The sequence below is a fragment of the Panicum hallii genome, chromosome 5, assembly GCF_002211085.1.
Source record: "Panicum hallii strain FIL2 chromosome 5, PHallii_v3.1, whole genome shotgun sequence".
In the NCBI taxonomy this organism is placed as follows: domain Eukaryota; kingdom Viridiplantae; phylum Streptophyta; class Magnoliopsida; order Poales; family Poaceae; genus Panicum; species Panicum hallii.
The window spans coordinates 3,043,026-3,068,574 of NC_038046.1; the positions used below are offsets into that span (position 1 = coordinate 3,043,026).

The 25,549-nt window shown below is 52.8% G+C and overlaps 3 protein-coding genes across 12 annotated transcripts; 2 read left to right on the forward strand and 1 right to left on the reverse strand.

Annotated features, from left to right (window-relative positions):
* The first annotated feature begins 7,992 nt into the window (after window positions 1–7,992).
* Window positions 7,993–8,764, forward strand: LOC112894552. Its single transcript, XM_025962299.1, has one exon. The coding sequence runs from the start codon at window positions 8,096–8,098 to the stop codon at window positions 8,540–8,542; it is 447 nt and encodes a 148-aa protein (XP_025818084.1). The 5' UTR covers window positions 7,993–8,095; the 3' UTR covers window positions 8,543–8,764.
* Window positions 8,765–12,233: 3,469 nt separating this feature from the next.
* On the forward strand, window positions 12,234–22,784 carry LOC112892187 (glycine-rich cell wall structural protein 1.8-like). The gene is made up of 2 exons (XM_025959304.1): window positions 12,234–13,471; window positions 22,092–22,784. The coding sequence occupies exons 1-2, from the start codon at window positions 12,402–12,404 to the stop codon at window positions 22,375–22,377; spliced, it is 1,356 nt and encodes a 451-aa protein (XP_025815089.1). The 5' UTR covers window positions 12,234–12,401; the 3' UTR covers window positions 22,378–22,784.
* Window positions 13,852–18,726, reverse strand: LOC112892188. 10 transcript variants are annotated; one of them, XM_025959314.1, is made up of 17 exons: window positions 18,452–18,547; window positions 18,047–18,132; window positions 17,849–17,930; window positions 17,209–17,312; window positions 16,989–17,100; window positions 16,763–16,906; window positions 16,299–16,403; window positions 16,108–16,191; window positions 15,837–15,952; window positions 15,650–15,751; window positions 15,449–15,562; window positions 15,294–15,350; window positions 15,150–15,216; window positions 15,029–15,082; window positions 14,504–14,578; window positions 14,381–14,416; window positions 13,870–14,252 (listed from the first exon to the last, which is right to left on the reverse strand). In XM_025959314.1, exons 4-17 carry the CDS (start codon window positions 17,235–17,237, stop codon window positions 14,139–14,141), a joined length of 1,209 nt encoding a protein of 402 aa, XP_025815099.1. In that variant the 5' UTR covers window positions 17,238–17,312; window positions 17,849–17,930; window positions 18,047–18,132; window positions 18,452–18,547; the 3' UTR covers window positions 13,870–14,138. The 10 variants fall into 10 exon arrangements, with proteins under 10 accessions (XP_025815097.1, XP_025815098.1, XP_025815093.1 ...); XM_025959312.1 differs by having other exon boundaries at window positions 13,852–14,252; window positions 16,989–17,097; window positions 17,849–17,935; window positions 18,047–18,726; XM_025959307.1 differs by having other exon boundaries at window positions 17,209–17,930; window positions 18,452–18,725.
* Window positions 22,785–25,549: the final 2,765 nt, after the last annotated feature.

The following is a 25,549-nucleotide window of genomic DNA, read 5'->3' on the forward strand; positions in this document are numbered from 1 at the left end:
CTACGCCAGCAACACGGATCAAATGTGTTCTTGTCCTCAAGTGTATACTGCTGCCAACTTGCTTCATCTTCAGTTTACAAGAACAGACACGAACCATGAGAACGAAGAAGAAATGAAACTCTGACCAAAGTAGTTACGATGGCAGAATTTGTACGCTACATATCCTGTCTCTGTTTGATGATTTCCTACCTGGCTAAAGGACCCTCTGCAAACCGACGGCGCGACATATAGAGACGGGTGGACGGCAGGCCGTGTTCGTTCGCAGTTGGGCTGTGCGCTAGAGAGCGCGCGGCGCACGCTGCTGATGACTGGCCGATCAGCGAATGGCGCAAAGCGATTTAGGAGCCGGTCGGTCTTATGATCGCCGCGGGCCGCGGTTAAGAAGAACAAAAATGAGCTCAAAACAGTCGGCCATGGATGTGATCCCTGACGCTATGGTTCAGCTGGCCGGGCGCGCACAGAGCCACATAGGTCGCGTTGAAATTTGGAACCAACCCCGCGCCCCCCACCGGAGGCCGAGCGGGGTTGAGGCATTTCCAAGAACACGTGAAGGTCGCGCCGCCGCCACTGGTGCTCGGAGCCGGCCGAGCGATCCAGCCATTCTCCGCTTCTTCAGTCTCGGGCTCTCGGCGTGCCGCCATGGCCGCTTCTGGCATCTTGGCCTGACGAGGAAAGCGCCTTCCCGCCTTGGGTCTAATCTGGACCACACAGGCTCGATCGGACGGCTTGTAGGCACCCAAAGGGTGGACGGTATTTGAAATACCGTCCACCCGGTCGGTATCTGAAATAACGTCCGCCGCCTGGGTCGCATGGAACGCCGCCTCGGCTTCACGCCACGGCTCGCCGGGGCGCCACCGTTGAATGTCTGGCCATCCCTTCCATCTTCTTCCTCCTGGATTCGTCGCTTCCGGCGCCATCTTGCATCTGGTGACGCTCCCGCGATCTCCCAGTCGTGGCTCGCCATTCTGTGCTTCTGTCGTCGCAGTTGAAGGGCCGGACCGGCTGCTGAGCATGGCAACCATGGCGCGCGCCCAAAGCTTGTATAGCATCCAGTTCATGTAAACAAGGTATGCGCATAAGATGAGATGACGTTCCAGCGCTCATACACCGGCAAGCCGGTGCACGGGAGGTCGGGCGCAGCCGCGCCCACGAAATTACGGTGGCGATGGAGCTCGGTGGCACCATCGCGCGCCAATTTGGCCAACGGCGCAGCGGGTTAAAAGCCGGCCACCAAACCACTCGGCACGCACGGCACGACGAGACACGAATCGCACCCGGCGCGAGCAAGCATGCGATGTGGCTGTCTGCGCTGCACACGGCGCTGCGGCGGCCATGTTCTTCGAACGGGGATTATGCGAAACGAGCGCCGCGGCGCCGCAGTGGGGGAAGAATGTACGATTTCCACCAAATTAGCAGCCGCTGTGCTCATGCCGCCATATCAAGGATTGCCGCCTGGTACCGTGCTACCAGAGTACTAAAATTCGCCGCCATGGACGAGACCTCTGGTTTGCTAAAGCTCCTGCTAGCTTACGGCTAGCGCAGAGGCGCACACAGAGGCCCCGCGCCACCGCCGTAGGGTGATCGGAGGGATGAATTTACACAAACATGTGCCGTCCGGCGCTCGCGCCGCCGCCGCTGGCCCGAGGAGGAAGACGTCTCCCGCGATGCACCTAATCCGGGCCGTAAAAGTCTGATCCGACGGTAATTAGGCACCCTTTGGTGGACTGTATTTCAATAGCGTCCACCCGGACGGTATCTGAAACAACGTCCGCCCCTGTGGTCGCCAGCAACACCGGGTAGCTCTGCTTCACGCCGCGGGCCAAGCTCGCCGTTCAGTCGTATGTGAAGGGCCGGACCGGCTGCTGGCCTCCTGGCTCCTGGCATGGCTGCGCGAGAATGAGGTCGCCAAGGGTGGGCGGCGTCGGCGGCTGCGCCAAGCCCAAGCACCGCCACCAAGTCGCACGAGCAGCTCTGGCGTTTGTGTATTTTGTGTATCGACCAACTTCGTGATCTGCACCCACCGCATCAAACAGGGAGCACAATTTACTTGCCGAGCACCCAGGGGGTGCCAGGACGCACGGTGCATGTGATTCAGCTCACAAGCCGATCGGTTTTAGGATCACCCATCACTGCCGGCATGGACGAGGCCTCTGACGCTATGCTTCAGCTGGCCTATGGGCCGCGTCTGAACCAGACCCGCGCGCCCCAGTCGGAGGCCAAGCGGGAGCGAGGCATTTCCCCGAGCACGTGCAGGTCGCTCCACCGCCGCCGCCGGCGCCGCCCGAAGCCGGACAAGTGAACCATCCTCTTCTTCAGTCTCGGCGGGCCCCTGTGTGGCCTCCGACGTCCGAGGAAGACGGCTCTCGCCACGGGTCTAATCTAGGCCGTTCAAGCTCGATCAGACGTTTCGCATGTACCTAGTGGGTGGACGGTATTTGAAATACCGTCCACCCCCTGTGGCCGCGAGAAACGCCGCCTGTGCTTCACGCCGCGGCTTGCCGGGCCTCCGCCGCTGTCCGCCGGACCTTTGTTCCCTCCTCTTCCGCTTGGATGCGTTGTTGCCTGCAACCTGCTACCTCTTGCATCTAGCGAGGCAGGCACACGGGCCCGCGCAGCCCTGGCTCGCCGTCCGTCAGTCGGAGGTGAAGGACCGGACCTGCTGCTGCAGGCATGCATTGCGAGCGGCCAAGCATGCAGAGTACAAGAGACTGCTCAACTGCTGAAGCGGCATACGCATGATTCAGTACTGTCAGACTCTGTAAAATGGTCTCATCCGCCTCTCTTTTGAGCTTTCACTCTCTAGTCTTTACCTCAGTTTTTTCAAGAAACAGCAACACCCAGCTGTTACCTTACCACTGCTAGATTCTGAGGTGAAACAAGAGCTCCAACATCAGCAGTAAGGAATTAAGGATCAAGTTTATTGTTGTAACATCCCAGATTTTCCGGAATGTTAAATTAGTGCAAAATCGTGAATTTCAAAAACTTTTTGTGTTGTGCCTTAGTTAGAACCTAAATATAAGATTAAGTTCTCGCTACCTCAAGATCCTAGTAAATTTAACTTGAAACTGAGGACCATTAAATGTTAGTGTGATTAATTGAAGTCCTTTCGGATTTAATTGCAATCTTCCTTGATTTGAAATTGTTGTTGGATTTTACTTGATTGAAATCTCCATATTGCTGCTTTAATTGTGTGGGATTTGAATTTGATTAGGCCAATCAAAGTCAAATCCAAAAACCTACCCTCTAAAACCCCTCATGGGCCACCAGCCCAAGCCAGCACAGCCAGCCCGCGAGCACGGCCCAGCTCTCCTCTTTCTTCCTTCCCCCGCGCAGCACAACCCGCGTGCACGGCCCACACGGCCCACAGACCACCGCTGGCCCAGCACACCGTCGCCGCCCGCGCGACGCTTCACCTTCCCCCGGGGTGACTGACGAGCGGGTCCCACCCGTCAGCCTTCCTCTTCCCCCTTCTCCCGTCACGACCCGAAGCTTCTGCTCCGCCCCGCAGCGCTCTGATCCGCCCGCAATGCTCCGCTTCACCCCCGCAGCTCCGCTCCGCCCCCGCAGCTCCGCTCCGCTCCGCCTCGCGTCGCCGCTCGCCCCGCTCCGCGACAGGGAGCCCAACCGCCGCGCCCTTGCTTTCCCCTCCACCCGCGCCTTTTTCCCTTTTCTCCCCCGCCGCGGCCCCGCTCGCTCGCATCACCAGCCAGCACCGCGCCCCGCTTGTCCCCGCTCCGCGACGAGGGAGCGAAACTGCCGCGCTGCGAACCCTAGCCGCGCTCCCTCCGACGCCGCGATGCCGCCACGCGTCCTGGCCCGGACGCTAAAAAACCCCGGCCGCAGCCGCTCCCGAACCCTAGGGCCGTCCCATAAGAACCCCACGGCCGCCGCCTGAAGCCCTAGCCACCCGCGCCCCTTTTCCCTTCCCGCCGTCGCCGCACCAGAGAGAGGGAGAGAAGGAGGAGGAGCAGTGCAAGGAGGTGGAGGACGACGAGCTGCGCGAGGAGGAGAAGGCCGTCGCCGCCGGAGCTCCGCCACGCCTGCGCCCGAACGATGACCCCGACGCAGCCGCCCGTCCTTCACAACCTCGGTCCGCCTACGCCGACCCGTCACTGCGCCAAGGACCTCGCCAGCGAGCCCTCGGTGAGCGCCGCCGCTACCTCACCCTTCCTTTCCCCCACTGCTGCCGGCGATGCCGATGAACCATCCGTAGTAGACCCCTAGTGCCCTACCCTTGTCTTGTGCAGGAGCCCGTCGCGCCGCCTAACGAGCCGCAGCCGCCGCGTCGTGCCGCGGGCCCGGGATTCCGGTGCCCCGCGCACGGCACGGCCACGCCGCGGCCCTGGGAAGCCAGGCCCCGCGCGCGTGCGTGCGCACCCGCGCCGCGAGGCCGAGCCCTGCCCTTGCCTCGCCGCGCCGCCGCTAGCCTCACCTTCACCGTACCGCGCGCACGCACGCCCCCGCACAGACCGACACGGCCGTGCCTGCCTTTGGCCACCCTTGCCTCGCCGCCGTCGCCACGCCACGACCCCGCCACGGCCTTGCCGTGCGTGGTGACCACGCGCCACCGCCGGGACGTCGCGTTCGCGTCGCGGCTAGGCCATTGAGGCCTTTCCCCGAGCACCCTTCGGGCGCCACACACACACCCGCGGCTTCTGCACACGCACGCAGACACCCTTGCCCGCTGCACTGGATCCAGACGATGCCGCACCAAATCCCACCGAGGCCGACACGTGGGACCAACCTGTCAGCGAGGAGGGGAAGGAGCAGAAGCAAACCGGCCAGCGAGGAGGAGGAGGCGAAGGGAGGAGGCCATCAGCCCGCCGCGGCCCGAGAAGCGCAACAAGGCCCAAGATGAGCCAGTTAGCCCGAGGAACCGAGCCGGCCTGCTGAGCCGCAGGCCGAGCTGACCCCGCGAGCCAAGCCGAGCCTGTTGGGCCGAACGGGCCGGCCCAGCTCCCTTGGGCCCAGAACTAGTCCGAGCCCTTTTTCCTTTTCTTTTCCCAGCCTGACCCGAGGGGCCCACCTGTCAGCCTCGGGGTGAGGCTGACCGGTGGGACCCGTTGACCGTGGATCCCCTTGACCGTTGACCGACGTCAACAGGGCCCACTGCTGACGTCAGCAGACCCGGACCCCCCTGATGACGTTATTCTGACAGCATGCCACGTGGCACGCCCTGGTGCTGCCACGTGTCACTGTTTAATGATTTTCTTTTCCGAAATTCTTTTATTAATTTCAGAAATAGGTTTTCTCTTAGAAAATTCATAATAAATCGACTGGACCTCCAAAAATTATGAAACCAATTCCATAATTCTTCTAAAATCATAAACCACCCGTTAGAGTAGGTTTTGTGGTGATTTGGATCTTATTTGTAGAGTTTTGTGCATTTTTGCACTTTGGTCCCTACTCTTACTCGTATTTACGAATAGGACCCGACCACGAGGAGTTGACCGACGGCCAGGACTATCCGAAAGCCCAGGAGGACTTCGAAGAGATGCCAGGTTCACACCCATCTATGATTTGAATACCTATTAGGCATTGCTTGAGTAGAAATGCTATCGCTATGTGTGTAACTTTACCGAGATGAACCTGCATGGCCTAATTTATGGACCTTACTTCTTGTCATCCTATCTCACTTGTTTATTATATGAAATGCCTTGCAAATCCTTGAATGTGTATGTGTGGGAATGGATGGACAGTCTTGGCGTGTGTGAAGTGGTACTCTTCAGGTGTTGGTGATTAGGGTTTTAACCGGGAGTGGGCAACCTAACTCGATCATGGATCGAGGGCTTGGGGTGTGTATCTTGGCACATCCTACGGAATACCTGTGGCGGGTACAATTTTGGTTACGAGGTTGAGGTGTTGGGGGCACCCGTTAAGGGTGCAGTCGCAGACCACCGTGGTGGAGACGCTTTTGACGAAGATGCCCGCTTCGGCAATTAAGGACCGGGTGAGAGTAACTATGACTTATGGGAATCTGTTAAGCGTGCACACCACTTACCCATTATGAGGGTGGGCCCGGTCCGGGGTTAGCAAGCGCGGTACCAAGCCGGTGGGAGGATCAAGTATCAGTGCAGGGGAAGGAGGTGCTAACCTTACGTTCCCCGAGACGCATGGGAGGCTTCACAGTCCCGGGGCGACCTCCCGTGGGAGGATGCGCCCAAGACACGGGAAAGCCGGATGGTGCCGTGGCTCCTAGTTCCGTTTCAGTAGACCGGTGTTTCGTATATTAGTCGTCTGATCTCCGGCTAGTGTCGATTCGAGTGTGTCCAGGTGTACAACCCCTGCAGGGTAAAAACTATACGTATAGCCGCGTCCTCAGTCATGGACATCCCTACTCTTCTGTTGCTCTTATTAGTTAGTGTTACTCGTGACTTCTACCTCCCTCTAGTATAACTTCCTGCCAGGGGGCAGCTGAGATGCGAGGAAAGGGAGTTCTCGCATCGACTTGGTGGTTTGGAAGGTGTGCGTTGACCGGGAGTCCGGGATGCCGGAAGGGCCCGAGTCGGGAATGGGAGGAGATGTGTATACTTATATGTATATATTGCATGCATAGGAAAACCTCAGCTTTACCTCTTGAGCTTTGTTATTTCCATAGTATAGACCACGATAAAGCTTGCATTCAGATGGTGGCGTGAACCTATCCCATTCCTTGGGGATAGTCTGGTACGATGCAGGATCCGATCCGGAGTTCGACCCCAACGACGACGGTTGGTACGACTGAAGCCCGTGCTACGCTCAAGTCGCCTGTGGAGAAGGTTCCCGAAGATGAAGGACGGTCGAAGACCTAGCTACCGCTTTGCGCTTTCTGCATGTTCGCCTTAGCCGAGAGGCTTGTAATAAATTCCGTACTACAGATCATTTGGATTTATGTAATAATTAAACCCGTGTTTGACCCTATGCGAAGTATGACTGTGATATTATGACTGACATGAGTCCTGTATGTGATAGCGCTTGATCCAGGGACTATCACAATGATACAGGGAGTCGGATTTCTCGATTTGGGAATCCGGTTCATTTCAATTGTTGTCCTCCATTGTCTTCTTGCTGCTGCCAAGATGCTTCATCTTCAGTTTACAAGAGAGAAGAAGTGAACTGCTGCATCTTCAGTCTGACGGATGTGCAGTCGATGTCCAGTTTCTTCAGATCTCTGCAGTTCATAATTCCATTCATCCTGCTGTTTCTCCGAAGAAACTACTTGCCCAATGCCCATATCTCCCATTCCTCACTTTTACAATTGAGAACGACTGATTTTGCGACAGAGCACACTGGCCGTACCATCTGCTCTTGGTTAGCTCTGTGCTCTCAGAAAGTGAACAGAGCTCACTGAACTTTCAGGCTCTGAAATATCTCTTTGTTGGGACTGCATTTTTGGCCTCTCCAATGTTTGAGTTCAGTTCCTTCTTTTCTCCGTGTCAGCGACCTCCTAGCTACACTATGCTATCTTGATCTCTTGGATTCCATTTGCGAGTTGACGGTCGCATTAGTTGGGCAATTCCTACACTTTTTGTGAAGGCACTGTGTATTGCTACTCTGACTGACGCACTAATGAGCCACGCAAGCAATATACGATCGAAATCATCAGTGATCCGCATCGTAATGCAAGTGCTGCGTATTTTTTCTACTAGCTAGCAAGAAGGCAAAAACAAGCCATCAATTATGGGACGCGAATATAATCTTATTTGCTGCTTTACCATTTACAGGTTGAGCCGGACCTTTGCTTTTTATCATCTTGGGAGTGTATGCCGCCATGCCCATGCCCACGACGAACTTGATGCCTGCGCTGGCCTGGCGGCTCCCCTGAGTGGGCTTGAAGAAGAATAAAGCCATGGATCAGGTCGGAGTGGTGTTTTGTTCAAAAGAAGGGGGTCGGATCGTGGAGCACTTTCTGTTCGTCCTACCCTACCACTACCAGCCCGGAACAAATGCTGCTGCAATCCACAGTGAAAACGCATGCAGAGCTAAGCACTGGCGCACCTATAAAACGCGACCCCAAGCCGATCGATCCATGCAGCGCCAAGAGCCACAACGATCCAAGTGCGAAGGCACAGGTAAGTAGGTGACGCAGGGGGGAAGCAGCAACCAGGCGCTGTATATGATGTTGAGGGGCACGCGGAGGAGGAGCGCCTGCCTCGCCGGCGGCAACGACCAGGCGCCACCCGCCATGAACTACCACCGCGCGCACTCCGAGCACGTCACCAAGGTCGCCGGGAACCCCTGCCACACCGCCGGCGGCCACAACAACCACGCCCTCCAGCAGCAGCAGCAGCAGCAGGCGCACCGCCACCACGGGTACAACAACAACAACAACCACGGCGGCGGCGGCTCCCACCGCTACGAGACTTACGAGGAGACCTACGAGGAGACCTGCGAGGAGAAGACGACGTACAGCGCCGGCCGCCACCACGGGCACGGGCACGACGGCGGCGGCGCGCGCCGCTACGAGTACGAGACTTACGAGGAGACCTGCTACGAGGAGGAGCAGGAGGTCGTGGGCGGCGGCGGCGGCGCCCAGCTCAAGCGCGGCTACCGCTGCGCATGAGCGAGCAGCCATTGCGCCAGCCGCCAGCTACCCTGTGGACGCGGCGAGTCCATGTTGGCAGAGACCACGATGATGCATGCATGGGGTACACTGCAGACTGCACTGCAGCTCAAATTAAATAATTAATCCGACCGGGCTAATCCTACCCAAATAAATTGTACTCCCACAGTTCATCTGTGCTCTGCATCCGCCGTAAAACATATTGTGCCTGCTTGTTTGATTTGGCTCGTGTTTGTTTGTCTCCTGCAAATTTGGAATCGCGTCAAAGAAGTCGATCTCTTGCAAGGCCGAATCGGACGAAGGTGAGCGATAGAGATTTGGCTGACGTCTCTCCCTCCCTCTCGATCGATACCTTCCGGCAGAGGGAGCGCCTAGTCTTTCGTGAAGGCACTGTATCTCTATGGCGACCTGGCACGGTTACACTGAGGGTCTATTTGGATGGATTAAAGTTAAGTGATAAACTTTAGTACCTATTAGTATTCATGTCTCGTACTAAAGTTTTTAGTTTTGGTTAAAATTTAACCTATCCCATTAGCACTCCTATTTAGATAAGCTAGCGCTAAAGTTTAGCACTTTTAAACGTTAGCACTTGATCTAAACACCCTCTAAGCCACGCATGCTATATAAGATCGAAATCATCAGTGGTCCGATTGTAATGCAAGTGTTGCGTGTTTCTGTTACTAGCTAGCAAGAGGCAAAAATAAGCAATCACAACCATCAAATATGGCACGCGAACAGGATCCTTCCTTCTTTACCATTTTTGGCCCACAACTAGAGGCCTGCGATTTTTAATATGCCAAGATTTTTAATTCCGTGCTTGAATCGAATGCTGGTGTCCTTCGTCGTTGCATCTCGGATCTTCAGTTGTGGCAATGCCGGGTTGCCTCTCCTGTGGAGAAATTTGTTTTAGAAGAATGGCGTCTTTTCCTATCAAGTAATATGTAACTTAGCTCTGTAAGCTAGTTGGTTCTCTCCTCTCCCTTGCTCCTTTTGAGCGGCTAGCTCTTCTATTTCCTGCCTTGTAACTTTGCTGCTCGAGTTAATATATGGTTCAGGCCGGTCCAGTAGGTCCGCCGTAGTTCGTCTAAAAAAAAAATGCCTGCGAAGGTCCTGACTCACCTGAGTGGGCTACTCACTACTGGGCTTGGAAGAATAAAGCCATGGATCGGGTCGGAGCATCGTCTGTCTGTCTGTCCTACCTACTCCTATCCCCAGTGAGAAATGCGTGCAGCTAAACACTGCTAGTGCCCTAAGCACCTATAAAAGACAACCCCAAGCCGAATAGCCGATCGATCCATAGCGATCCAGGTGCGAAGACACAGGTAACGCAGGGGCAGGGAAAGAAATCACCTTGCCACCACCCACCAGCTGCCATGCGGAGGAGTGCCTGCCGCGGCTACGGCCAGCCGCAATCAGCCATGAACTACCATAGCACGCACTCCGAGCACGTCACCAAGGTCGCCGGGAACCCCTGCCATGCCGCCGGCAGCCACAACAACCACGCCCTCCAGCAGCAGGCGCACCGCCACCACGGCTACAACAGCAACAACCACGGCGGCGCTTCCCACCGCCGCTACGAGACTTACGAGGAGACCTACGAGGAGAAGACAACGTACAGAGCCGGCCGCCACCATGGGCACGGGCACGGCGGCGGCGGCGCGCGCCGCTACGAGTACGAGACTTACGAGGAGACCAGCTACGAGGAGGAGCAGGAGGTCGTGGGTGGCGGCGGCTGCGCCCAGCTCAAATGCGGCTACCGCTGCTCATGGGCTAGCGAGCAGCCAGCGCGTCAGCAAGCTCTCGGGCACCCTGTGGATGCGGGTCCCTATCGGTAGACGCCACGCTGATGCATGGGATTACACTGCACACTCTGCAGCTCAAATAATCTGGTGACGACCGGGCTAATCGTAACTAAATAAATTGTACTCCCACAGTTGATCGGTGCTCTGCATCCACCGTATAAAAATCGCTGCCTACTTGTTTGATCTAGCTCGTGATTGCTTGTCTCCTGCAAATTTCGGATCGCGTCAAGAAGTCGTCTGCTGAGTGCTGAATCGAACCGAAGGTGAGCGATATAGATTTAGCTGACGTCTCTCCCTCCCTCTCGGCGCATCCCCGGCAGAGGGAAGTCGTTGTCTCTTTGCCCCCAAAACGCTCTGTTTGGAGGTGATCAGGTTCAGGTGAAGGACCGGACCTGCTGCCTGCTGATGTTCCATTTGAGCTCTAAGCATTTGGTGCCAAGAATCATGGCATGTGTCTGTATACCATAACTAATTCCAAAGCCCCACTGAACATGTGCACCTGCGCGGACTAGAAATGTTTTTAGAAAATATATGGACTAGACCTTTTGTGAAAGCACAAATGCCTATGATTTAGGATTTATAAGTGATTAATGTGTGCACATCAACCATGCTTTCTTGCTATATGTATTCCCCTATTGAATCAGAGCCTTTGCTGTTGTACAGTTTTTTTTATCTTGATTTTTCCTCGCATTAACAATTTTTATTATATATGTATGTGTGGCCATCCATGGTACTCTCAACTTTGATTACCAGACGACTCCACTCCATGCTCGGGAGAGAAAAACATAAATCAATGTCTTGGCGAAAACATGACACTTGAGTTAATTTTGACTTCGGTATGATGCATGGGTAATTTAGAAGCGGGTATTTAGGTTAGCTTTTCATAGTGCAAGAAGGGGGAGCAGGAGTGGGGTGCCTCGGATTATTATTTTCATAATGACAAATTAAATGTATACAATTAGAAGTAGGTACTTACCATACTTTTTGTATTATTTGTTCATAACCAAAAAGGGTAATTCAAAAACGCATGCGAGGTTACAAGGCTGTTTATTGTTGCCAATGATGATTAGAGTCCACCGACGACACAATCAATATTAGAACCGCAAGCCATACATGGTCATATTATAACGATCGACATGCATTGTAACCTTAGGTGCTACTTATTATGCTAGTATCTTAGAGCAACTCCAAGAGACTCTCTATATCTTTCCTCATTGTTATCTTGTTGTTAGGAATAGAGATTTTGGTGGAAAATATCCTCCAACAGCTTCTCCAAGTGGTTATTCAAATGTAGCCATCCTCCGTTCCTTATTTCCCGCTAGCCAAAGATAGATAATGAAAATAATTTCTAGAGTGTACACGAGATATAGAAAAGTTGTTGGAGAGGAAAAATATATAGAAAGCGATCTTTATGCAGAAGGCTCTTCAAATAATAATTTAGAGAGTGAAATTTAGAAAGACTTTCAAGATGCTCTTACACTGGAATAAAAATTAGGCCACAAAATATAAATAGCAGCATGGAATAGGATCGTAGCTAGAATGAGTGCGTGCACCATCACGTGACGTATATAAGGTTGAGCAATCCATGGAAGGAATCCTTGAACGCTGTAAGGACGACATGATGATAAGCATTCCTGCTAGGCAACTTGTAAAAAGAGTCCATCAAATATGGCGCGCGAATAGGATATCTTCTCGCTTTTCCACTCAATGATCGCAGTAGAGGCGTGATGCCTCCTCACATTATAAGATGCCTCGATTATACAAGCCGGAGTACTACACGCAGGCACACAGCTCCGTCGATCTGGTTCGACCGGCCGAACAATCGCAAGATGCCTGACTGGATATAAAGCGAGCAACGGATCACCGAGCACATATCCATTGCCGCCGGCCAGCAACCACCTTGCCTTCGAGACCAGCAAGTGGCCGGGTCGGGCACAGATGCTCCCGCTAGCTCTCGCCGCGGCGGCGTCTATAAAACGGCCGGACCCAGGCAGAGCCAGCCACGCCAACACAGAGCAAGCCGCGGCCTGAGCAAGAAGAGACCTAGCTCCAGCGCCATGGATGCGGTGGTGAAGCGTGGCTACGGCGGCTACGGCTACAGCAAGCCGCAGGTGAACTACCACCGCCAGAACACCGAGTACGTGACCACCGTCGTCACGGAGGTCAACCACATGACCGTCAACGACAAGCCCAGCTGCGGCGGCGCCGGCGTGCAGAAGCAGGCCGCCTACAAGGAGAAGGAGGAGGTGTTCGTGGAGCACGACAAGGGGTCGGCGTACGGCGGCTGCCACGGTGGTGGCGCCGCCGTGCACAAGCAATCCTCATACAAGGAGGAGGAGTACGAGGGGGCCGCCGCCGGCGTGAAGAAGGATGCCTACTACAAGCAGGAGAAGTACGGCGAGGCGGCCGGAGGGTACGGCGCCGGCGCACACTACGGCGGCGCCGCCGGCGTTAACAAGCAAGGAGGCTACAAGCAGGAGGCCTGCGGGGAGACCGACGCGGGGCACTACGGTGGTGGTGGTGCGGGCGCCGTGCAGACGTACGCCTACGACCATCAGGCGGCGTACGGCGGCGCCATCGGTGCCGCCGTGCAGCAGCACGGCTACCAGAAGGACGCGTACGCCGGAGCCGCGAAGAAGAACAGCTACAAGCACGAGTCGTCGTACGGCGAGTGCGACGCGGCAAAGTACGGTTCTCACTACGGTTACGGTGGCGGCGCCTACAAGCATCACGAGAAGTACGGCGAGGCTGACGGAGGGTACGGCGGTGCCTACTACAGTGGCGCCGGCGTGAAGTACGGGTACAGTTTCACGCAGCTCCTCTGCATGCTTCCGAGTGATATCACGCCATGGGTCCAGAATCTGCGCGTGACAGGCGTGGGCGGCGGCAAAGCCGCCGGAGGGTACCCTCTCCACCACGGCGGCGCGTACGGCTACGAGGCGCACGGGAAGGCGAGCAAGACGGGGTTCGCCGGCGGCTACCACCACAACAAGGCGTACGACTGCGAGAGCGAGAGCGACTCTGACGAGAGCGACTGTGAGGAGGCGTTCCCCCCGCGCGGCCCCACCAAGCAAGGCGGCGTCCACGGCTACGGGGCGGCGTACAAGCACGAGAAGCACGGCGCCGGCGCCGGCTACGGCTACGGCACGTGCTCCCCGCTCAGCTACGGCGCGTAGGCATACGCCCCGGATCCAGTTGCCCCCTGCCATGTCGTACGTGTGCCGGCACTTGGTGGATGGTGTGGCCGGTGATGCAGCTAAATAACTTAGTATCTATCTAAAAATAAGAGACGTACTTTCTGCAACCATAAGATAATAATGTATGATGATGAAACTCATGAACATGTTGTGTATGGGTGATTTCCAAACTGATTATGCAACCAAGATGTTCAGGGCAGATACTGATGGCGTGGCTGTATGGCACAAGTGCTGTTCCAAGACAAGTAATTTGCATGTTAAAAACGAGCGAAAAAAAAAACTTGCCAACGTGCACCAGGTCAACAAGGGGGAAAGAAGTACTAGTATGGACATCAAGAATTCAAGATCCGTGCTGTATCGGTTACTTACATACAAGCTAGTTTCACTACTACTGAAACTAAGTAGTGAACAGGGCTAAGAATAAGTAGAGCAAAAAGAAAAAAGAAAAAAAGAGAGGAGGATTCGAGGCTGCCTGTACAAATCTGGCCATGGAATTGCATCTCCATGGAGCTGAGCTTCGATGTGAATACCGGTCATTCAGGTGCCAGGTTCCCAAAACAGAAACCTTACCATGACTCCTGAGGCACCTGTACTCAGCTAAGCTCCTGTCGAATTTGGGGGTGTGATCCCGTGCTCCAAGTAGTACGCTCTCTCAGCATCTGCCAACCTTGTTTGAAACATTCCCCATTCTTGTCGACAGCGTTCTCTTACCTGTTTTGCAAAGTGACAAATGGAACAGCAAGTTAAAATCAATATGCAATTATGCATTCACGCGGCAAAAGTAACAGTATGAAAAGTGAAGAAATAAGTAAAAATCGGTGATTGGTTTGATAGCTTACCCCTTCCCACGGCGCTTTTCCATTCTCTGCCTTGCCCTGATTAGATGTTAGAGGATCAGAAATCAGTGTACCTGTGTACCGTGTACAGATGGCGTAATACTGAAAGCCTCAAACTCTGAGTACCTGGTTACCAAGTGATGGAATAACTTGATGAACAATCCACTGGGAATCAACAACTCCAATTTTTTCATGGGCTGGCTGTTTAACATAAGACCAAATAAAAGAATCTTGGATCAGTAAAAAATGACTGATTCTGGATGTCATAAGCCTGCTTGATATATGTGCATTAGACCAGGAACGGTGCAACGAAATTCCCTATCTCTACACGCTCAAGATTCATGAAACTGAGTCCCACCACACCAGAAATTGAAACCCAGCTTCTGATTATCTATGCACTTAAACCACCTTACTGCCCATCCTCTCATCTCCACTGCCCGACTTAACCCACAACCCTTTCCTCACCATCCCCAACCACCATACTCCACACCTGGCCAACCCCTAAACCCCAAAACATCTAAACTAAAAGACTCATCCTATGCGACCAGCAATCCAATCTATCCTACAAGGCTACAACTATGCAGAATAATATTCATGTATAATTTACTTCACACATTAATAAAGCTAATAAATAATGGATAAAGAATATACCTCCACACATTTCCTAAGAGCAAAATCGAGACCCCATCCATGGACCAAGTCATTCTGCAGAAAACACTGCGTAAGTATACTGATTTCACATGAAGCTAAGACACGAGTATTGCCACTCCACCTGAATCATATGCCATACACAGCGCCATGCATCCCTTGAGAACACAGTTGCCATAATTTCAACGAATCTGCGTAGCAAATTAGATGTGAAACAAATGTTTTGACAGAGGGAAATTATCTAACAACAAATGACTACACCCCCTACGCTGCACAAGGTGGCAGATGGGGATCCGTACACCAGCCTGGCCTCTCCTCAGTTACTCTGCAAAAATCAAAATATTGTTACTACAGAAACGAATAGAGGTGTGTGTGTGGCTACTAAGCATTGGTAAAGCAAGCAATATAGATCCAGTAGCTCACTTGTGGACTTCCGAATAACCTCGGCGTTTAGTCATTTCCCATGTCAGACCTTTGTCGGGCTCCAAACCAGGCTGAGAGATCTCCAGCCCATGCTTCCTAACAAGCTCAATGTACCTGGAAAAAAAATGTTTTGAGACAATCTTCCTCAAGGGAATACCAGAAAAGACAGAAAAAAAAAGTTAACAAGCTTGTGATGCTTACGCCTCTGCATTAAAATGATTGACGCCTAGGTCCTCATCCCAGATAAATATGTAGTCATAACGAGCAACAATATCAGGATGCAAAAACCGTTTGGCATACCACCTTGCAGAAACAAGATTTTTTAAACTTCAGCATTAAAATACACAAAAGACTAAGCGTGTTGCAAAGATGTAAAACAGTAACTTACCATTTAGTCTGCTTTCTGACACTGACATGGATAGCTCTTTTTGACCACTCAAATTCATCCCATTCTGTGGTCCGACCATCATAGTGGAACAACATAATTGTGAAGTTCTCTGAAAACTAACAAAGAAGAAATAAATGAATTTAAAAGCAACAAAAACCTTTATATTTGAATACAGTGAATAGTGATGAGCATGCATGAATCGATTGAGCGATATTAGTTACAAACTTTATTTATTCACTCAGGTGAAGCGTGCTAGATTTCTACGAAATACCTTTTTTACCGCTGCATCAATATTTGCCTTCTGGGAGTATCCAACTGTAAATGTGACAAGGTATCTTGGTTGGCTAGTAAGATCCTGATGGTATAAGTCATATATTTTAGATGTTGTTCACAAAAGGAAGATTTAATTAAAAAGTTATAAGAAGATAAATGTACCGAGAAGAAACAAAAACAATGACCAACCTCACTAGGCTCACCCCACAATCTCCGGAGATAAAGATCTGTTTCAGACACAACGATGCCAGGTGGGAGCCTTTCAGCACCTTTAGGGTTTGTTGGTACATAAATCTGAGGAATTTTTTTTTGCAGAATTAACTAGAGGAAGAACAGGATTAAAATACAAAGCAGTTGATATCTTTGAGTAGACACCATCTATTCAATTCATTATATCATATACTTCAATAAAGGCGATAAATTGAACCGTATTAATAACTGGAGGCTGATGTAGGCAGAATTTCCTAGATTAAAAGCGCTCATGTGAAACTAAGAACTTGAAACTTATACACCATGCATGAAAAAGAACTAGTAAAACAACAGGTCAAGAAGATATTGACCAGAGTACGCATAGTACAGTACCAAAAGTATGCCATAACTCACCAAATTAGCATGAGAAAGCAACTACCAGAAGTAAAAGACTGGCAAAGTACCTTCGGAATTTCATCCGGTTTAGAAACCGAATTGTTCTTCTTGTGACTAGCAGCAGACGTCCATGCATGGTTCAACAATGTTTGGGTTGTAATGCCAGAGTTTCTATCTTCAATATAGGAGATAATGCTGGAAGGGAAGTGAAGCTACAAAATGTAGCCAGTCAAGATTTTCTATAAACAGAGCATGCGGCAGAATAAGACGAGAGAAGCAAATGATCCATTTTACCTTTGTTATATTAACTGTAGGGAAGGAAATGCCAAACAAGTACCCAAGCATAATGCCGACAACTGCTGACAATATGATTCGCAAGCCCTCATTTGATCTTGGCACACTGCTGCTGTTAAGGATTGACAGTAAATTATGACATGTCCGAATGGCCATGGAAAAGAGAACTCATTATTTGTTACATACAGTAGTGCAATTCATAGGCAATATGCATTTGTACCTACGGCCTAAAATGCCAGCCTTTGCCATGATGCGAGTGTTGTCCTTTTGTGACAAGAGGAACTTGTTGACAGGATGGTATTGGCACTGCTTAAGCACTTGTAGCTGTTGGATTAAAGATGATAAATCAGAGCTTCTTCTAAGAAAGTAGTTCATCGAGAAGAGGAGTACTGAAGCTGATAACACAACAAAGATATACACAAAACCACTCTATGCACTTCTTCTAAAAAAACTACAAAATAACTGCTTTGCAGCAAAATGTAGTTTCCTTTTTATCAAACCTAGCTGCATTACCATTAAACTACATGCTTATTCTGAAATCACAGTTTGAGATGAAAAAACCACAAAATATCCAAACTACTGACAGACTAAAAATATAGACGATAGCATGCATCCATATTACTGATGGACAACAGTTACAGGCTCAATGTGTTTCGCAACAATATTTTAATTTTTTTTAATTCTACTCCTTTCAAAAACAGATACTCTTATAGCAATTCTCAAGAAGCCCTCACTGAATGCAACACTCCAAAGAAGCCCTTTTTGGCAGAAAACCCAAAACCAGCTGAGCATGACTAGCCGATTTGCCAGTGAGCTATTGAGCTAGCAGAAATAGCATTTCCTTGAAGTCAGAGAAATACATAGCTGCTGGCTTCAGCTTTGGCAGAAATCACTCCAAATGTAGCAAAATGTGCAGCAGCTGCTTTTCGTCCCGACACATTACTACTCTGCGTCCCAAATCATTGATGGACAAAGCCAATTAGAACCCATAATCTTATAAATGTAGCATCAGGAATGGGAGAAAAGTAAATAACCCAACTAATTAGCACAAAACTCACAGTAACAGCTTTGTCCGTTCATCGATCAATCGATCACCAGAAGTAGCGTAGCACACATTTCCATCTCCTTCTCTGGAATAGCCAAACTATTCGAGAAGATCGGTATGAACACCAAAAGTGAATAAGCAATGCAAGGGTCCCAATTCAAAAAATTTGGCGCCTGTGGACAAATCTCAGACTTGAAGCAAGATCCAAAGTGAGGACCGAACTCAGGTACACAGATCGTACATCATCATCAGAACTAAAATTTCGCACTACAATTGGACCGCACCCAATTTGCGGGAGGAAACAGGAGGGGATGATTCCGATGGAAGAACGAAGACCCCCAGCCAGATCCCCAAATTCGCGTAAGAGAATTTCGTCCTCCACTTAACCGCATTGATACCGAGCGCGACCGTCGCTTACCGAATTCACCCCCTTCGTGGATCGGGACGGGAGCCGCGGCGGCGATCGGCCCGGTGGCGGCAGCGGCAGCCCGAGGGCGCACCAAGCCCCGGCCTTGGTTTCTGTATTGGCCGAAACGAGCGGCGAGGGCAGGCGGCGCTAACCGCGCGTCGCCGTCGGGTGGGCAAGCCCCCGGTGTAGGCTCCCGCGGTGGCGCCGGCAGGTGGCCGGCGACGGGGTGAAGCGATGACGCTGGACGGGCAGACCAGTCGACGTGGAACGCTGAATATCGGAGAGGGCAGTTGTGGAATCGGGGAATGTACCAAGTACAACTGCAGCTGAACGACTACTGACGAAAGTTGTTCTCCATCTGGTTTGTTCTACACATGGCAATCACAAGCTGCTAATCACAAACGACAACGCTAATCTCAATGCTAACAATAGAGGGTTACGATATTCAATGCTGGTCGCGGGCACCGGGCAGAAGGCGATGGTCACGGTGCGCGGCGTGCCGGTGCCACCCACTCCATGCTCTCCCGTGCGCGAGGCTGCCGTCGACGAGGTGAAGCGAACGTGTATGGCGCCAGCGACGCGTTGCCTCGCCCTGCGTAGACACGCCTGACCCGGCATCATCCAGGCTTCAGACGCCGGCAGGGCTGAGCTGGCACGGCATGGCACCGTGGCTGCGCCTGCGCCTGCGTCTGCGCGGCACATGAACGGAGCTTCTGGTTCTCCCTGCCGCGAACTGCGACGCGCCGGGCCGGCGCGCGAGCACTTGTACCGGCACCGGCCATTCATGGCGCGCGGACACGGCCATGTGCCCCCGAGTGGTGGTTCACTGGTTCGGTGGTCCGGCTATAGCTTCCGCCTAACCTGGGCACCGAGAGCTCGGACAGGGCTCGTGACCGCGCGCTGGCGACCTGCTCGGTTAATGCGCGACGCCGTAGTCAGAAAAAGGCGCAGATCGGCTAGATATCGAGGAGCTCGATCCAACGAACTCTAGTGGGCGGACCGGCGGCCGGCGCCCAAGAGAGTGGATGCTTGGGGAACTGGTGATTGGCCGATCGGGGGAGTCGGTGGCAGTAGCAGCAAACCGATGCGTTGCGTCCCATCCCCATGTCTTTATGTGATGCTGATTGTTGAGACTAATCAGTGTGCTGTAGTTCCTGCTTGCAGGCACACATTGCTTTCAAGACGTGGTTTCAGAGCCTTTTTCCAGTAACATTCTGAGTAGAATAAGTGCAGACAGACTGACTGAACATAACTGATTGATGACAGTACATGAATATTCATTCAGTACGGTCATACAAAAGAGAGCAGGGCCTTGTTTAGATGCTCTCCAAATTGCAAATGTTATAAACCGGAGTACTGCAGCGCTTTCGTTTGTATTTGATAAATTTTATCTAATTATAGACTAACTAGGCTTAAAAGATTCGTCTCGTGATATACAATTAAACTGTGCAATTAGTTATTTTTTTTATATACATTTACTGCTCCATGCATGTATCCAAAATTGATGTGATGGAGAGAGAGTATAAAAAGTTGGAATTTGGAGAGGATCTAAACAGGCCCCAGGAGAAAATGTCCATGATTATTCGGTCAGTAACTCGGCGACTCCACTCGTACCAACCAACCAGCCTCTTGACTGACTGAACAGCAACTCTTGAACAATTCTTTTCTCACTTCACCACAAAGCTGAACCTTTCTCCTCTTCTTCCTCCGGTTCCGTCTCCCGGGCCTTGAAAGGATAAATAAACATGCATTGGCCCTGGCCACTGGATGGTCCAGTCCAACACGGAAGAGAGAGATATTCCCCGGGGGGGGGGGGGGGGGGGGGGGACGTTGAATCCGCCGTCACTCGCCACCAAATGCTCTGATCAATTCCACATTGAAGCTCTCAACTCGCACGTCGCCGTCATCACTGCGTCCACCAGCATCCCCAGACGCCTTCCTTTGCACAACGAGGCAAGGGCTCTCATGATCCATCCGGGGCTGCCTCCTGCTGCCACACTGACCAATCAGATACTGCCTCATGGCTTAGCCTGTGACGACGACGACGTTGACAGACGAAAGTCTACAGGTTTATCCACGGACCACGAGCGCAGGAATGCCGGCCGCAGCCTCTTCCTTTTAAAACTGTACGTGCAGGTAGTGAGGTTGAGGAAGATGCCTTGCCATTCTAAACACCAGCACGCAGCCTAAAGCCATCTTGCTGATGCATTGACCACTCTTTTGTCTGAACAACAAACAAGGACCCGGCACCTCCTTTCCTCCCCTACAGAATGGCCAGATTCTGCGAGTAGTTGCTGCGTACATCTCATCCATAGACTCGTCACTGTCCAGGTTATGAAGTTAACTCAGCTGCCTACTCCTACATTCCCCTGCTGCCCGCACATCGTTGGGCACGATACAGTTTATACTCCCCTGGAAGGCTAGAACCAAGAAATCCTGTGGCTCTCATCTCCTGTTCTCCACATGCCTTGCTATCTTTAACATGCTGCCACCCACATGGCCATGCTCGCCGCTGCCGAGACCTCAAGGCCCCCCCAAAAAGAGATCCAGCCCCAATGCTGATGGCTCATGGAGCTTTGGGCTTTGCCGGGCGGTCATGGTGAAGGTTGGCAGTAGAAATTAGAATACTGGTGCGAGTACGATGGCCTGCAGGGAAACCAAGGTTGGTCCCTGAAAGATGGAGCATTTATTCCACGCAAGCGGAGAAGGTTCCTCCGGTTTTAGACACCCCACGAGGCCGAGGGCTTCTTCCTCCACTCGCTTTCACGTACAGCTCACTTTCTTGGCCTCCCCCCTTTCCAGCTCGGTTTGCGAACTCATGGTCGCCTCATCCCCTCGCCCAACTCCACATCTTTGCATGGCACTTCCAGTCGCCTATGTATAGCCAAGCTAGCCTCCTTCTCGATCAATTCGTCAGTCACCCTGTCGATGTCAGGGTACCTTTGATCAGATAGGAATATAGGATTGCGTTCCGATCCACAAAAGGCCAGCAGCGTCGACACATGATGCAGGACTTGTTCTCGGTCCCGTCGTGTTTCTCGGCCGGCGAGAAGCTCCCGGACGTCCCGGCGCCCGCGGCGGCGACCAGGTCGGGGCAGAGCGCGGTGACGCTGGTCTACCGCGCGGGCATCGCCGGCCACGACCGCCTGGTCACGGTAACGTGGTGCAGGAACCTGCTCACCCACGGCCTGTCCGTGTCGATCGAAGGGTCGGCGGGCGGCGGCAAGGACAAGAGCGGCAGCAGGGAGTGGGGCGAGGCCGGCGGCGCGGATGGCGGCGGCAAGAGCTGCAGCAGCGCCTGCAAGGTGGAGATGCAGCCGTGGCACTTCTGGCGCAAGTATGGCGCCAAGCAGTTCCAGGTCGACGGCAAGGCGATCGACGTCGTGTGGGACCTCAGGAGCGCGAGGTACTCCGATGAGCCCGAGCCGCTGTCCGACTACTACGTCGCGGTGGTCTCGGGCGAGGAGGTCGTCCTCCTCCTCGGCAACCTCAAGAAGGAGGCGTTCCGGCGGACCGGGTCGCGGCCGTCGCTGCAGGACGCCGTCCTGGTGTGCAAGAAGGAGCACGTCTTCAGCAAGAAGCGGTTCCTCACCAAGGCCAGGTTCCACGAGAAGGGCAAGCTGCACGACATCAGCATCGAGTGCAGCACCAGCAACCTCGGCGGCGGCGTAGACGTCGACATGGTGATCAAGATCGACGGCTCCGTTAACGTTCTCGTCAGGCACCTGCAGTGGAAGTTCAGGGGCAACGAGTGCATCTCCATCAACCAGCTCAAGGTGCAGGTCTACTGGGACGCGCACGACTGGCTCTTCGGCACGGGGATGAGGAACGCCCTGTTCATCTTCAAGCCCGAGCCGCCGTCGACCTCTTCTGACTTCCACGCTGACGAGTGCTCTGATTTCTGCCTGTTTCTGTACGCATGGAAGGTCGAGTGAGCTAGGAGGATCCCACATCACACTTGCTGCTGCTACTCCATTACAGGGGACATCATCTCTTTACCATGTTATGAACCAATAATTCATATCATGTAATACTGATGGATTGGAGTAGGAGGTGGAAGTGTATGGGAATGATTGCGGCCATCCTTCACTCTCCTTCCATGGGAGCGTGCTGTGCACATGGAGGATTGGACTGGAGGGGCGCAGGATAGTCCTGGGGATTAGGATCAACAGGCTGGTCCTGATAGAGAAACATGGCAGACAGGATTCGCAATGCCATAGCCCATCCCAATCATGCATTCATGCTGAATTATCCTGGGAGAGTCCAGCTAAGAGCTGGTCCCTCTCCCATGCGGTCCTCTGCTCCATTTCTCTTATTATATTCTTCAGCTCGTTTATCTTGATCCTCCTAATTTCTTTTACTCTGTTCCGTTCAAGAATGAGGACAGCAGATAGGGGCAAAAAATCCTTGAATGCTGATATACAATGTATACCAGTCAGATCATGCAAACCTATATGAAAAAGTACACTACTCAAGGAATGCAAATATAATACTTTTTGTCAGAGCCGGGACCACGGGCTGTGTACATCAAGGAGTCCATATTAGGCTAAAGGACAGGATGTATCCTGTACCTTATTTATGTTGTATTCTACCCGCATGCGGAGTAGAACAAGTCGATACAAAAGGAAACTACTCGAGTTATACTTGAATACGATTCCTGAGTTAGTATCAGGTTAGGATTCATGTAACCCTGTCCCTCCGGATATATAAGGGCGGGCACGGACCCCCTCAAAACAGAAGATCACCAGATCAACATCAAGGCAATACAAACCATCATACAGGACGTAGGGCATTACGCATATTGCGGCCTGAACCTGTCTAAATCTTGTGTTGTTGGCACCTTCGAGTTCCTGATCTCGGCGCATCCTAACCCAAAACCTACCACATTGGATATACCCCTCGGTGGGCAGCCGGATAAAACCCGACAGCTGGCGCGCCAGGTAGGGGTGCGCATCAGAGATCGCTGGAGAACTCGATGGCTATTTTCAAGTTCCCCAGTCCCGTGCTCCCTGAGGGCACAACTTTTGTTTTTGGCTCATGGGTCTGCGTCGCCAACGGCGCAGGAGGATTCCGTCGGCACATCGTCAACGACACCATCAAGCTAAAAACACTCCCCGAGAGGCTCGACAATTTTGTCGACAATCTCGGCGAATTGCTATTTTTTTATTCTGCCAGGGAAACCGAGGCAGAGTCTGTCACTATTGTTCCTTTTTCCGCGTTGGAAAAGGACTTGGACTCTTTGCTCCAGGCTGGGGGTTCCGATGCCACCGCATGTCGGGGGGCGGAGGATCACCTGGCCACTTGTGGGCTGATGATCACCACCACCTCCGAAGGACGAATCGTTCATTGGAGGGGGATGGATCTGCCCGATCCACTCGGACATGAAGACCGCTTGGTAGCCCACCTTGAGCCTTTGCCTTTTCAGGAGGGCAGAGCTTTGGCTACCATCACCGAGGGCTCGACTGAACTAGTCGAAGCCCCCTCTGAAGAACTCGCAACCCGCCAAGTTCTGATGGCGGAGGAGGGGGACGATGATGCCCTCATCCCCATCGGCGCACTTGACGGGATATCAGAAGATGAAGACACCGCTGAAGCTGTGGACGAGAATGACGCCGAGCGCGACGCGCGGCGTGCCAGGAACAGAGCTCGTGTGGTTCGTAGAAGGCGGGCCAATGAGCGCATACGTTCTGCACAGCGCGAACTCGACGCCGAATTCGCCGCTGCAGATGAACGAGGCTTCAGGACTCCTGTGGCCAACATCGCTCGGGTAACAGCACTACTCGAGCGAAGTAACGATCCCAATGTTCGACAAGCGCTCCGCTACGCCCAACGGGCGTGGGTCCAGCTGGACCAGCAGGCCCCGGCATCACTCGTCAGGGACGAACACGTCGGAGACAGCCGAAGCCAGGCCCCAAGTCGAACAACAGGTAATCGCCCGCGACCCCAACGCAGCAATAACAATGATGGTGTGGGTGGGAGTCAGGTCACCGGAGGGAGGCGGCAGCTACCTCCGGCAAACAACCCGAGGCAACCCAACCCCCCACGCCAACAACCAGACCTTCGCCAGAAGATCAATGAGGGGCGCGACGCCCGGTCAGTCCTCGACTCGAGGCGACGGGAACGCGAGGTAGCCGAGCGGGACGATGCTGACTGCAGTGATCGTTTTCCTGCGTTCACTGCGAGATTCAACAGCTATAAGTACCTGGAGGGTTTCAAGCCGATTGGTATCACCAAGTATGACGGTAAGCAGGCCCCTCAACAATGGCTCCGCTGTTACTCCACTGCCATTGACGTGGCTGGTGGCTCCAACACTACTAAAGTCGTCTATTTTCCGATAGCTTTGGAGCCTGCACCGTTGACTTGGCTGGAAAGCCTCCCCAACGACTCCATCGACTCCTGGGAGGGCCTCAAGAAGGTTTTCATCGACAACTTCCAGGGGACGATATCCCGAGCAGGAACCCGGCACGACCTCGCCCAGTGCAAGCAGGAGCGTAATGAACTTCTCCGATCTTACACCCGCCGTTTCTTCGATGTGCGGGCTACCATCGCCAACATCACGGAGGAGGACATCATCGACTGTTTCTACAACGGCCTAACAGACCCAGTTATTTATCGTGATTTTGGGCGTAACAGGCCGAAAACGGTTGCAGGACTACGCGACATGATGCACGACTGGTCCGAACAAGAGGAAAAGATGCGCGAGAGGTTTCCAAGACGCACCGACCTCAACCAGAAGCGCAACAACGACAACCGGGCTGACAAAGGCCAGCGGGACTTTCCGGGTTCTTCCCGGAAACGCAAGCCAGACGATCTCGTCGCGGCTGTGGATCGTCCTTCGCGGGGCAAGAAGTCGACTACGCAGGAGCAGTTTGAAAAACTTCTGCAGAAGAAATGCCCATGGTGCGTCAACTCCAAACACGCAGCGATCGACTGCTTTCATCTCAAGCGCACCTTTGGCTCTCCTGGAAACGGCAAGAAGAACAAGTCAACGGGCAAAGAGCCCGAAGACGAGGATCAAGACGATAAATCTGAGACGCCCAAGTTCCAGGATGCCTCCAAAACCGTCAATGTCATTTTTGGTGGTGATGAAGATTTTTGCTCAAAGCG